The sequence below is a fragment of the Mastomys coucha genome, unplaced genomic scaffold (assembly GCF_008632895.1).
Source record: "Mastomys coucha isolate ucsf_1 unplaced genomic scaffold, UCSF_Mcou_1 pScaffold21, whole genome shotgun sequence".
NCBI classification, from domain to species: Eukaryota; Metazoa; Chordata; class Mammalia; order Rodentia; family Muridae; genus Mastomys; species Mastomys coucha.
The window spans coordinates 32,650,213-32,663,158 of NW_022196904.1; the positions used below are offsets into that span (position 1 = coordinate 32,650,213).

General features: G+C 40.8%; 1 protein-coding gene across 3 annotated transcripts in view; it reads right to left on the reverse strand.

Moving 5' to 3' along the window:
• The window catches only part of LOC116102079 (zinc finger protein 120-like), a 31,983-nt gene extending 22,897 nt beyond the window's left edge, over positions 1-9,086 (reverse strand). Inside the window, exon 1 of one of the 3 annotated variants that reach the window (XM_031386272.1) lies at positions 9,016-9,086. Coding sequence is in view for 1 of the 3 variants with exons in the window: in XM_031386270.1 (XP_031242130.1) it covers positions 208-210 (3 nt within the window). In the remaining 2 variants the exon portion in view is untranslated. Of the gene's footprint in view, positions 1-207; positions 386-9,015 lie in introns of those variants that run through there. The other 2 variants (XM_031386270.1, XM_031386271.1) reach the window with 2 other exon arrangements.
• Positions 9,087-12,946: the final 3,860 nt, after the last annotated feature.

The window sequence follows — 12,946 nt, forward strand, 5'->3', positions numbered from 1 at the left end:
GTGCCAGATGCTTTGAACAGATGCCTCCCTCACAGTGAAGTTATTCACAGCCCACCGCTGGGTTCAGGAAATAAACTAGGACAAAAAGTAACAGGTGGCCAGATTTGGCCACAGCTTACCAGCCAGACCCAGGGACAACCCGCCACACCAGCTCCTGCTACACAACTGCCTGCTCCTTCCCTCTGTGGGCAGTGACTCTGCACTCACCATGTCGTGAATTAGGAACTTGCCAGAGCTTCCTTCACAGCACTCAGCAGCGGCGCTCAGAAAAAAAACAGAACTTTTCAAGCCTGCTCAGCTACATAAACTAAAGCTGCCGCGAGACACCCGGAAGGTCCCGCCTCCTCTCCGGACTGGCAGGTCCACCACAAGGTTCTGATTGGTCAGTAAATCTTGAGAAACATGAACACTCCCCCTCCTTAGGGTTAGAGTGTGCTAATTAGGACACGGCTTAATAGTTGTTGGCCGGGTATACAAGTACAGTACCAGATCTTTTCCAGATACACAGAGATTTACATTTCAGCAGCACTTATGCCTGTCTTCTACCCGTCTGTCTTCCCATCCAGCACCGGGGAGAACCCACCACCTCAGCTCCGGCTGCTCAGCCGCCTGCTCCTCCCCTTCCCTGCGCTCTCTAGCTCCCTAAATCGAGAAATCTGGAGCTTGCTTGAACTCCCTTTACTACATTCATTAGGCATTAGCCTTTCTTCCTCCGGAAATGAAGGTGGATATGTAAAATCAAGCTTGCACATGCAATTGCCAAAATTAACCTGTAAGCTTGGCATGCCCAGGAACCAGGCAATTTCCAGGGATGCTGGGAATTGTAGTTCTTTGTAAGTAAAGGCGAAAGCATTATGGCCAAATTGATTATCTGTATAAACCCCTACAACACGTGATGAGGGGCTATTCAGGCTGGAAAATTCTGCGGATGTTTCTGACCCAGGTCCATCTCTTGGTCATTACTTAATATTTAATAAACGGTTGCTCTAAGTTTGGACCGAAATGGTTGAGTTGGTTCCAGTAAAACTCAGGATTAAAGTATGGAGGCGTATAAGAAGATAACTGCCCCAAATTCTCTTTTCTTCCAGGATAATCTAGGGGTGGGCTGACCCATCTGATCCAGGGTCTCCGGGAAATGTGTTTCCTCTGCAGACTAGGATAAAACCTTCCCGTTGGTTTCTGGATTCTGGTTAACGGGTACCCAGTCTGATGAACAGGGTGAAATAGATGGGATTTGTACACCCCGTTCGGGAAATTGGGGAGACGCCTATCAGTTTGGTTTTTGTTTGTTTGTTTTGTTTTGTTTTTTGAGTAATTTCTGCATAATGGGTGTTCATCCAAGGCCATCAGTTATTTTCTGATCAGTTATTTGCCATGGAGCCTTGGAAACGCCCTCTAGTGACGCTGGGAGGCAGAAACTGCAGTGGCCCAGCACGCGGCAACTTCAGCTGGGTTCCAATGCCTAGGCTGTCCAACAAAGCAGAGACTTCCAGAGGATACCAGGCAGTCCAGGGATTATACAAGGAGGCCGCTGAAACACAATCCTATTGGTAAAATTCTCATAATCAGTCTGATTAACCTCAGTGGGACACCAATTCAGTCGTTACTGTTGTCTGTTTTGTGACTTGTCCACGTCTGATCTTTTTGTGTTACTATTTAGGGGGCACCTAAATTAGACAAACGCATAATATGGGAAGACTGATGGGCCTAGAAGCAGTGAAGATCAATTTTAAATATCGTTGTTTTATGTATTTGATCTGTTTTTGTATGATCTGGCTAGTGAAGCTGAGCCTCTGAATTTGTGATGCTCTGGCTTAGGACTATATCTTTTGCCTGCTCCTACCTCTATCTAGCTGGCAGGAAAGCTAGGTCGATAAAAATTTAACATCTTAGAACACCAAGTACGGGGAAGTGGGACTTAATTCACAAGTAATACTTGGGGCCCAATGGATATCTTTGTAATGTCCAAAGCCCCACATAGAAGCCAAGAGCTGCTGTGCTGCCCTATCCCCAACTGCATTGAGCCAGACCCAGCTCCTCTAAAATACGGATGAATCACTGATTTCTGTGCTTGTAAGTTTTGTTGTATGTGTAAGGATGCACGTGGCCATTGCATACTAGTTTCTGATTGGTCTTCAAAACATGAACAATGTTGTTTCTCATTCCTATAGGTAATTTACTGGGCTCTAGTTTACTCTCTGTTTTCTGGACATTGGGTTTCATGTAATAGGAATTCAAATGTTGTTTAAATATGGATGATATTAAAATTGTTTTATGATGTTCTACTTTATTGCTGGCTCAAAAAATGAGTTATGGCTCACCAGTTTTCAGATCCAGGCATGCTTTTAAAGTTGGAGTCAAAAAGTAAAGGAACAATTGACTTGTAAGTTATTGGATATGGCTAAAAATGTGGAATATCTGGCTGGTGAGATGGCTCAGTGGGTAAGAGCAGTGACTGCTCTTCCAAAGGTCTTGAGTTCAAATCCCAGCAACCACATGGTGGCTCACAGCCATCTGTAATGAGATCTGACACCCTCTTCTGGTGCATCTGAAATCAGCTACAGCATACTTGTGTGTATATAAATAAATACATAAATAAATAAATCTTTTTAAAAATGTGTAATATTTATAACTGAATTAACTTAAAACTCATAACTTGGGGCTAATGATTAAAAAGCTAATGTTTAAATAATATTAAACCAAGTGGCATGATTCCATTCTATGACATAAACAACACAAGACTGATAGCAATCTTTTTTTCTTTTCATTTATTTATTTATCCCAATAGCAGCCCCCTCTTCTCCCAGTCCCCTGATCACAGCTTCTCCTCCTCACTCAACCCTCTCTCTCCCATCAGAGAAAAGGTTAGCCCCCCATCCCTCTACCCCACCCTACCCTAGTACATCAAGTAACTAGAGGTCTAGATGCACCTTCAGCCACCAAGGCTGGAAAAGGCTATCCAGCCAAGGGAACAATATCCACAGACAGGCAAGAGGTTCAGGAACAGCCCCACTCCAATTGTTGGGGGACCTGCATGAAGACCAGGCGGTATATCTGCTACACAAGTGTGGGGAGTTCAGGTCATCCACCCATGCTCAACCTTTGGTTGGTGAGTCAGTCTCTGGGCGCTCCCAAGTGTCGACATTAGCTGACTCTGTCTTCCTGTGGAGTCTCATCCTCCTCCGGTCCCCCAATCCTTCCTCCAACTCTTCCACAAGATGCCTGACCTCCAACTAATGCTTGGCTGTGGGTCTCTGCATCTGTTTCCTTCAACTGCTAGATAGAGCCTCTCAGAGGACAGTTAATAGTTGGCTTCTTCCTACAAGCATAATGAATCATTAATAGCCTCAGAAATTGGTTCCTGTCCATGGGGTGGGTCCCAAACTGGGCCAGTCATTGGTTGGCCACTCAATCCACCTTTATTCTATTCCTGTTCCTGTACATCTTACAGGAAGAACACATTCTATGTGGAAGGTTTTAAGGGTGGTTTGCCTTCTCCATCCAACTATTGGGAGGCCTGCCTGTCCACAGGGAGGAGCAAATTCAGACACCATATCCCTCACTGCTAGGTATCTCAGCTAGATTCACCCCATAGATTCCCTGTGGTCTCCCCCAATCCCAAGTCTCTGGCACATCCTTGAGATGCAACCCCCACCCCAAATTTCTTTTCCCTCTTCCCTGCTCACCCTACACCTGATACCACTACCCTGTTCAACTCCACCCCTACATCTCCTTCCAGTATCCATTTTATTTTTTACTCTGAGAAAGATTCAAGCATCCTCCCTAGGACCCTCCTAGGCATTTGGTTTCTTTGGTTCTGTGTATTGTAGCATGAGTGTCCTATACTATATGGCTTATTTTCCACTTATAAGTGAGTATGTATCATGCATGTCTCTCAGGATGATATTTTCTAGTTCCATCCATTTACCTGCAAAATTCATAATGTCCTTGTTTTTAATAGCTGATTAGTATTACATTGTGTAAGTGAACCCCATTTAGTATATCCCTTCTCCAGTTGTGGGGCATGTGGTTTTTTTCTAGTTCTTGGCTATTATGAATAAGCTGCTATGAACATAGTTGAGTAAGTATGGAATGGCAGGTCATTTTTTGGCTATATTTCTAGGAGTGGTATAGGTTAGTCTTGAGGTAGAACTATTCCTAATTTTATGAAACTTTACCAAATTGATCTCCAAAATGTTTGTACAAGTTTGCACTCCTGCCAGCAATGGAGCAGTGCTCCCCTTCCTCCACATCCTAGTCAGCATGTGCTGTCACCTAAGTTTTTTGATGTTAGCCATTTTGATGGGTGTAAAGTGCAATCTCAGAGTCATTTAGATTTACATTTCTCTGATGACCACTGACATTGAACATTCGTTAACTATTTCAACCATTCCTCTGTTGGGAATTCTCAGTTTAGCTCTGTACCACATATTATGTTTGGGTTGTTTGGTTTGTTGGTGTATAACTTCTTGAGTTCTTTATATATTTTGGATATTTGCTCTCTGTCAAATGTAGGGTTGGGGAATATCTTTTCCTAATCTGTAGACTGCTATAATCCATAGTTGTCTGATGAGATACAGGAGTTATTTCAATTTTCTTGTATATGTTGAAGTGTGCTTGTGACCAAGTTATGATCAATACTGGAGAAGGTCCCATGAGATGCTGAGAAGAAGGTATAATCATTTTTGTTTGGGTCAAACTTTATTTAATGCACATAGATAATGTATCTAAAAGTACAATAACTGCTTTTACATGTGCTGTTCCTCCTCTTAAGAAGGACAAAAAGGATATTTTATGCTAAAAAGTTTCTATTTTCTTCACTGTCAACTTCTCTAACCTCATGGAATAAGATATGCCATTAAATTTTTAATGTAGTTCTTTTTAGTAAAATGAAATGCAAGGGTCCTTTGCAGGAGACAAGAAAATACTTTGGTTATACTTATGACTGCACATGGTTCTTACTATCTAACTCCCTACTCCATTCTGTCTCCCTTCCTTCTCCTCCATCAATCTGTATCTCCATTTGTTTCCCTTCATCTCTGTGTGTATCTTGTTCTACCTAGAAGGCCTACCTGTATTTCCCGCCCCAGCTCCAGATGCCAGCTCTTTTTTATGCAAAAAGCCCACTTGTCTTCATTTTAAAGGCAGGTAAGGAAGTGTCAATCACATCCTTCTAGCTGGGTACTGCTAAATGCTGTTTCTTTGTTAACAAATCGGAGCTAGTGGAACAAAGTATAGTGATATTCAAAGGATCTCAGGGCATGTTATTTGCCCAACACTCCAATCTGCTAGGACTCAAACCGTTTTGTGGCTTGTCTTCTCTTCATCCTTGGCCCCTATTGGCCATCAGAGCATTGTTCCTCCTGGCACTCTGCCCTGTCCAATTTTTTTAAGTGGCAGGTAATTTAAGACTAAGATTTCTAAAGATACCCAGACAAAACTTTCCCAACTCCGAAGTGTCATGTACTACCACCTATGGACATTGAACAACTCCAGAACCTCAGAAATGCTGTAAACAATTACCCGCAACCATCAATAAACCCTCCACCACCCTTGGCACCACCCCCAATGGACATTGAACTGCTCTGTAATCTCACAGATTCTAGAAAGTATTATTCTCAGCTGCTTTAGCTTCATTGGCCAGGGGCCCCAGGACCTCCACCCATAGGGACCTTCAATGTTAATCTATATTTAACTAGACAAGACCCATTGGCCTCCTGTCCTATCCCAGCGCAGACTTAAAAGAACAATACCAAGCTGTCCGTGAGGATGGAATCCATGCCCTATGGACCAAATCTATTTTACAAAATTTTACTAGTAACCCTTCAACTCCACAAGCCTGGAGATATATCTGTCAATCTTCTCTCCTCAGCCCTCTGCTTGTCCAATGAGAAGCCTTATTGAAAGATAAATGTCAGATGCGGGATAAAAAAAAAATAAAATGCATAATAAACAGAGAAGGCTACAACAAGGATAGAACCACCCTGCACAGTTAATGAACTGGGATTATGAACAGATGTTTGGCCATGGTAACTTCTTCATGGGGATTCAGCAGGCTTTACTCCCTGCTAGCTGGTTTGTTCAGGTCTACTTATATACATTCCTGACCTGAGACCATCTAACTACCTTGTCCACACAACCTGAGAGACCTCTTTACTGGCCCTCCTAAAACAAAAACCAACTGAGACTCTCCCAGATTTTAGAGCTAAGGATAAAAGACAGTTTAGACAGAAAAGTAACAGGTCATATAGCCAAAGCAATGCTTCTAAACAATCTTATCTGGGAAGGAATGGCCCCAGAAGACAGCCAGGCATACTAGGGATTAAAACAGGAACATTATGACAAATGCATAGTAGCTACCCACGATATTTGGACTGCCTCATATCTGGCCATCTCACTTTTGCAAGCCTTTAAAGCCACAACATGGTCCAATTCAAAATGTTTTAAGTGTGGAGAAAGACAGTGGAAGAGAGATTACTCCATAAAGGACACAGGATCCTTAAACTTCCTAAATGCATCTGTTCCCATTGCGAAAATGCTTCCATTGTAATAAATGATTACCAATCCAAATATGATAAAGAAGGCAAGGCCCTGCCATCTTTAAATTCCTTTTGTGGCTTACCAATAGAAGGGGAAAAATCCATAAGTCTATTGGGTCTTTAATATGCTAGAAAAATCTCACCCTGAACTTTGAATAAAAGTTCATAATAGCCAGAAACAACCCAGATATCCCTCAACTGAAGAATAGATACAGAAAATGTCTTCATTTATACAATGGAATGCTATTCAGCTATAATGATATCATGAATTTTGTAGGCAAATGGATGAAACTAGAAATTTTCATCCTGAGTGAGGTAACCCAGATCTAAAATATATGCCATAAAGTACAGGATACCCATGATACAGCCCACAGAGCCAAAGAAGTTAAAGAAAGAGGAATGCCCAAGTTAAAAATGCTTAAATCTGCCTTAGAGGAAGAGAGAAGTGATAGTAGGCAGAGAGATGAAGGAAACTGGGATGGAATGGGAAGAGGAATGAAGGAATTAGGTCAGGTGTGTCAAGAGACTGGAGGGCCAGAAGGAATGGAAATCTGCAACTGCAACAGGTGGTGAGGTGGGAAGAATCTCTTAGAAATCTCCCCCTTTTTATCATCCAAATATGGTCATATTCATCCTTCTCCGGATCCCTCTCTGATGGAAATACCTTAGCTGATAAGATTGCCACAACTGGGGCCTTTACTATCACCCTCACCACTGAAAGAACTCCATCAGTTGACCTGCATCAAGTTAAAGGGCTGCAACTTAAATTCTCCAACTCCCCCATAAAATACTTCAAATGGACTCTCAAAACTTGCTCCTCTTGTGCCTCCCTAATTTGTACTCCTGCTATACAACTGGGCACTAACTCCAGGAACCTTAAGGCAAATGTCCCATATTCAATCATCCGGTAGCCAAATGTGTGTGTGTGTGTGTGTGTGTGTGTGTGTGTGTGTGTGTGTGTGTGTGTGAGTGTGTGTGTGTGTGTACATACACTAGACACTTATTCCCATTTCATCTGAGCTACAGCATAGACTAATGAAAACTCAAACTAATTAATCTCCTGTTCTCCACTTTTGTTATCATGGGGGGGCTCTATCTCCAAATCAAAACTGATAATGGACAAGCTTTAAAGATTTATTTATTATTATATGTAAGTGCCTGTTTTCAGACACACCAGAAGAGGGCGTCAGATCTTTTTACAGATGGTTGTGAGCCACCATGTTGTTGCTGGGATTTGAACTCAGGACCTTTGGAAGAGCAGTCAGCACTCTTAACCACTGAGCCATCTCTCCAGCCCTGGGCCAGCTTTAAAAAGCAACAAATTCCAAAATTTTTGTGAAACTTGGAAGATTGTCTACCACACTGGTATGCAATCCCCCACAACCCCCAGGGTCAAGTTATCACTGAAGAAATACATCAAGTTCTTGAAAAAAAATTAATCAAAACTGCAACTAGGCTCCTTACTACAAAACACCCAATTAAATCTGGCATTGTCTACACTCAACGTGTTAAATGTCCATTCTACAAAGGACAAATCCCCATTGTCTGTCACTGGAGTCAGCCAACACATATATAACCCATCTGCTCAGGTGGAAGGACTCCCTAGATAGGTGTTACCTGCTAATAACAGGAAAGGGCTTTGCCTGTGTTTTCGCACAGGACTAGACTAGACATATTTGGGTTCCTGTCAGGAATGTATGACACCATGCCACTGACTGAAAAAATGGCCCAACTCTTACTTATTAATCAAGGATGGAAGAAACATAAGTGTAGTGGCGAGTTTTGCTACACTGCTTTGGCTCCTGGCGGGTAACACTCCCAGACATCCACCCAGGATCTCTTTGGATTCTCAAATGAAAGACATGCACACATGTCAGGTAATTTATGATATGCTATGACTAGCTCAAAGACTAGGTACTCCTAAACCTTCCCCTGCCAGCAAATGCTCCCCTTTGGTACTCCTAAGTTTTTCCCTCCTATCACAGGACCAATCAGGGAAGTGACCAGTGGTCACTTACCCAAATTCTTACATGGCTGGTTGGCTTTCTCTCCTGCAGTTCTTATGTCCTATCTTTATCCCCTGAGTCATGATGGTTCTCTATCTTCCTTCCTCCTAGTTTCTAGCTCCCACAAATCTAAAGTTCCTGCCTCAGTCTACCCGCCCAGCCACTGGCCATTGGCTCTTTATTGATTGATCAAAACCAAATTAGGTACAAGGACTTTCAGCATTTGGACACATAGATTCATGATTTGGGGAGCCAGATTAATTCAAAGCATTGGAACCAATTTCCAAAATCTCACCTTTTCAGGCCAAATAAAAAAAAAAGGCTCTTCTATTAGTCATACAATGAACATAACCGTAACAATTATGTAAATTACAAAATAGGATATACAATTAACATCCAGATCATCATATATATCAATTAGGTAAAGTACTTTACCACCTATCCTCACTAAAGAGCTTATAATTCCATACCTGAGTCATTTTGCAATTTTAGCTTGTATCAGCATCCCTTTAACTCCATATCATCTCTTTCAATGCTAAATGACTTGAGTTTGATTATCAGACTATAACTAGTCTTAAACCCTGTTAGAAATATGAGACTGAATTAAATATTACTTGAATATTTAGGAAGCAGAAAAACATAGCTTCTAAAACTTAAACAATTATAGAGACAGCTGAGTACCTGGACAGTCTCCTATTCCTCAAAATGTCAGAGCATTTGTCTTCAGCATTCTGACCCAGAGCTACCTACCTGGCAGACCTTGAAATGAAGCAAGAGTATAAAGGACTATATTACTCTGTCTTGGTAGTGCTTAGCAGTTGATTGCTCCATATCTGTTTGTCCTCTTTGGACATGACTTTGTCTGCAGATAATAGGGTGATTTTTGTCCACTTGCTACCTTGTTATTACTGGAGCAACTCTATATTGAAGGTTTTGATATCCAATTTCTTCTTTGGAGGAAAATGGGGAAGCTGTCAGTAGCAGACATGTCTAGCTGTAGGAGGGTCCTTAATAATTTAATAACATTAAATGTCATATTCTGTGAATTTCTAATATTTTTAAGACTTTATCTATCTATGTAAAGTATATCTGAACTGTTAAACCTTAATTACTCTTAGCCATTTCTCTTTGGGTAAATTGAAAAGACTTTATTATAATTAAATAAGAATCTAACATAAACATGAGTTTACTGTCTGGCCCTTAACTTGTGTTACTTAATTCTCCTAAGCAGTTTGTAATACCAGCTGTTAGAAGGACTGGGTCAAAGCCTTGTATTTTGAAATGAGATGCATAGGCATAATGCCTATCTAAGAGTAACAAATATTTTGTATCAATATACAGATTTATACCAATGAAAACCTTAATTCTATATCAATATATAAATACTATAGCAATATAAGAAATTATAACATCAATTACAAATATTTCTATCAATGTTAAGATTATGGCTATACAGTGTTTTGCTCAAGAATAAAATTAGTAATTTATCATATCTATTTCCTCCCTGTTCAAAATTATGACAATTTCTAAATTATCCCTTAAAATGATAACCTATCTATAATTTGTAAAATAACCATAACCAGACACTCAAACCCAAGGAATAGGGTTCATGATTCTCCATGGCTTCTTCCTGTTGAATAGGGATGGCAAAAAAATTCTTTAAATGGGTTGGGAGGAGTAGAAAAATTAGAAAGAAAATGGTAGACTTGATAAAGCTAGCTTTGGCATTTGTTATCCAGTCTCTGTATGCCTGGAAGGCTCAGGGCCTGTCTAAAGTTCTGACTAGATCCTTCTGAAAGGCGAGATAATCTGGAATCAGTATTAGTTCCTGAAGCTGTTCTGGAACAAAACTCTGGGCAGCATCAGGAAGCAGGAAGTCAGTTCAGCATCTGAATCTTATCAAAGCTGTACTGTTGGAGAAAGCACACCCTGACAAGGACTGCCAGCAGTAGGCCATTACGGAGACATCCCAGGAGTCTGCAGCAGCTCCTTGTAGGAAAGTATGGCGTCTGGGATCCTGAGAAGCAGGAGACATCCCTCCAGGACCCACGATCTGAAATAAGGGACTGCCTACAGTAGGACAGAATGGAGACATCTCAGGAGCGTAGCAGCTCCTTGTAAAAAACAGTTTTTCCCATTTCTCCTGACCCTAGCCCTGGAACATGGCTGTATAGATTTCATTTGTGCATGACGACTTTTCAGTTGGCCTGGGTGTGCATATTTATTCTATTGTATCTGACTTTCTTACTTCTTTCTCCTTTGGCTCTGGTGAATTCTGTGAAACTAGATGTTCCTTGATGTAATGATTCTTAAAGAACTAAAAAATTGAGGCATGGGGCACAGCACAACACAGTCCTAGTAGCCAAGTGCATGCTGCATGTTCTCGTCTTGGAAACAATGTAATAACTGTACAATGGTAGTTCCAGATTAATGCTTGACTTGCAATGAAAGTTTGAAGAAATTACTAGAAAATGAAATAGAGCCAACATTGGGACCCCAAGAAAGGAAAAAAACACTGAAGTTATGAAATAAGTTTTGCACAACTTTTAAGAGTGGTTCCTGGATGAGAAAATATATGGGCTGGTGAGATGGCTTAGCAGTTAAAAGCACTGACTGCTCTTCCAAAGGTCCTCAGTTCAAATCCCAGCAACCACATGGTGGCTCACAACCACCCGTAATGAGACCTGGCATTCTCTCTCTGCTGGTGCATCTAAAGTCAGTTACAGTGTACTTATATATAATAATAAATAAATCTAAAAAAAAAAGTATAGAATACATAAGATTATATATATTAGTAAAACTAAGTCAAGACAATGGGACTCTTAAAAGAGTCATTGTGTGCAATGTGCAGAAGCAGAACTACTGAGTTAAGGGTTAACTGGATTTTTTTCTGGCCACTGCCTGGCAGCTTTGTCCATGTCATTTACCATTAGAGTTTCACAGGAAAATGCAAGTAGCTGACCTTGGAGCTCTGTCGTCAAAAGTTAAAGTTTAAATAATGATAAGTTTACAAACTTGTAACTTTGGGGAATAATTGTAATTCTTAACTCTTTGTAGGATGTGGTTACTCTTTTGAATTTGATTTGGCAATGATTATACAATATCTTTTTTTCTACCTGCTTTTCTAGTATCAATAAAAGACTGGTGCAAGAAAAAGGCAAGAGAGAATGTGAGGTGAATGTAGAGAGCGAGTAGAGAGTGAGTGAGTGAGAGAGCATGAGAAGAGAATGTGAATAGTGAGAGTGAGTGAGTGAGAGAGCATGAGAAGAGAATGTGAATAGACAAGAAATAAAATGGTACAGAGAGATATACAAAGAGAAATCAGATGCTAGGACTTTTCATTTCCCCTAAGGCAGACTGAAAACCTCTATCCCATGTTAAAGCACTAGCCTGTTCCAAAGGCACTGTTCTTGCCTAACTCAGTCACCCACTTCAGCATGTATGCTGATCATCATAAGATAAAATGGCCTGGTCTAGAAAAATTGTCCAGAAAATAGAGACTGGCATTTAGCCCTTGAAGCTACATTTAACATCTCATTTTCCAAGATAACCCTATTTAAACTCCATATGCCCCCTTCTCTATTTGAAGAAATCCATTTGATCAAAATTTCCAGAAATTTCCCAGAAAACCATCAGCTGACTCTTTGAAACATAAAAGTCTGGCATTATCATGCCTGCCCTTCAGGGTGGTTTGGTCAATCCAAAATTCAGAGAAAGTGCTGGGTCAATAAATTTGACTCCTCCTTTTACTTTATTTCCACACTCTTAATCTGTCAGTGGGATAGCCTAACAAAGCAGCATTAGGGAGACCTCAGACAGCTCACACACATAGAGCTCTAAGTCACATTGTGACTTCAATATACATTGAAAAATGGCTATAGGCAGCCAAAATTCAAAACTTTCTCAAATGATTTAGACTATTTCGAAGGAAGAACTCAAAAAGGTCCAGTACCCCTTGCATGTATAGCGGACTCTTCATTATTTTCACTGCTTCCTCTCAACTCCTGCTTGCCATTGTGCCTAATGTCTGACAACAGAGGGAGAAAAATTAAGGGAGAATTTTATGCACGGAATGGGAACATAAAAAGAAATTCCTATTGATTCCTATCAGATTTTCAAGGAAAAAATAGGTAATAGTGACAGAACTAAAACTAAAAGTGAAAGGATCAGATTGAAGCAGAACTGACACTGGGAATAGAAGAAAATTTGGAACGTGTGTGTGTGTGTATGTGTGTGTGTGTGTGTGTGTGTGTGTGTGTGTGTGTGTATGTGTGTGTGTGTGTGTTTGTATAATCTAGTGTCTTTCTCTACAATGAAGCTGATAGTTTTCCTCCTGCTTGCACTGGTAATTAACAACCACCTCCACCTCCAGTTTCCTCCACTCCTAACTACTATCCATCA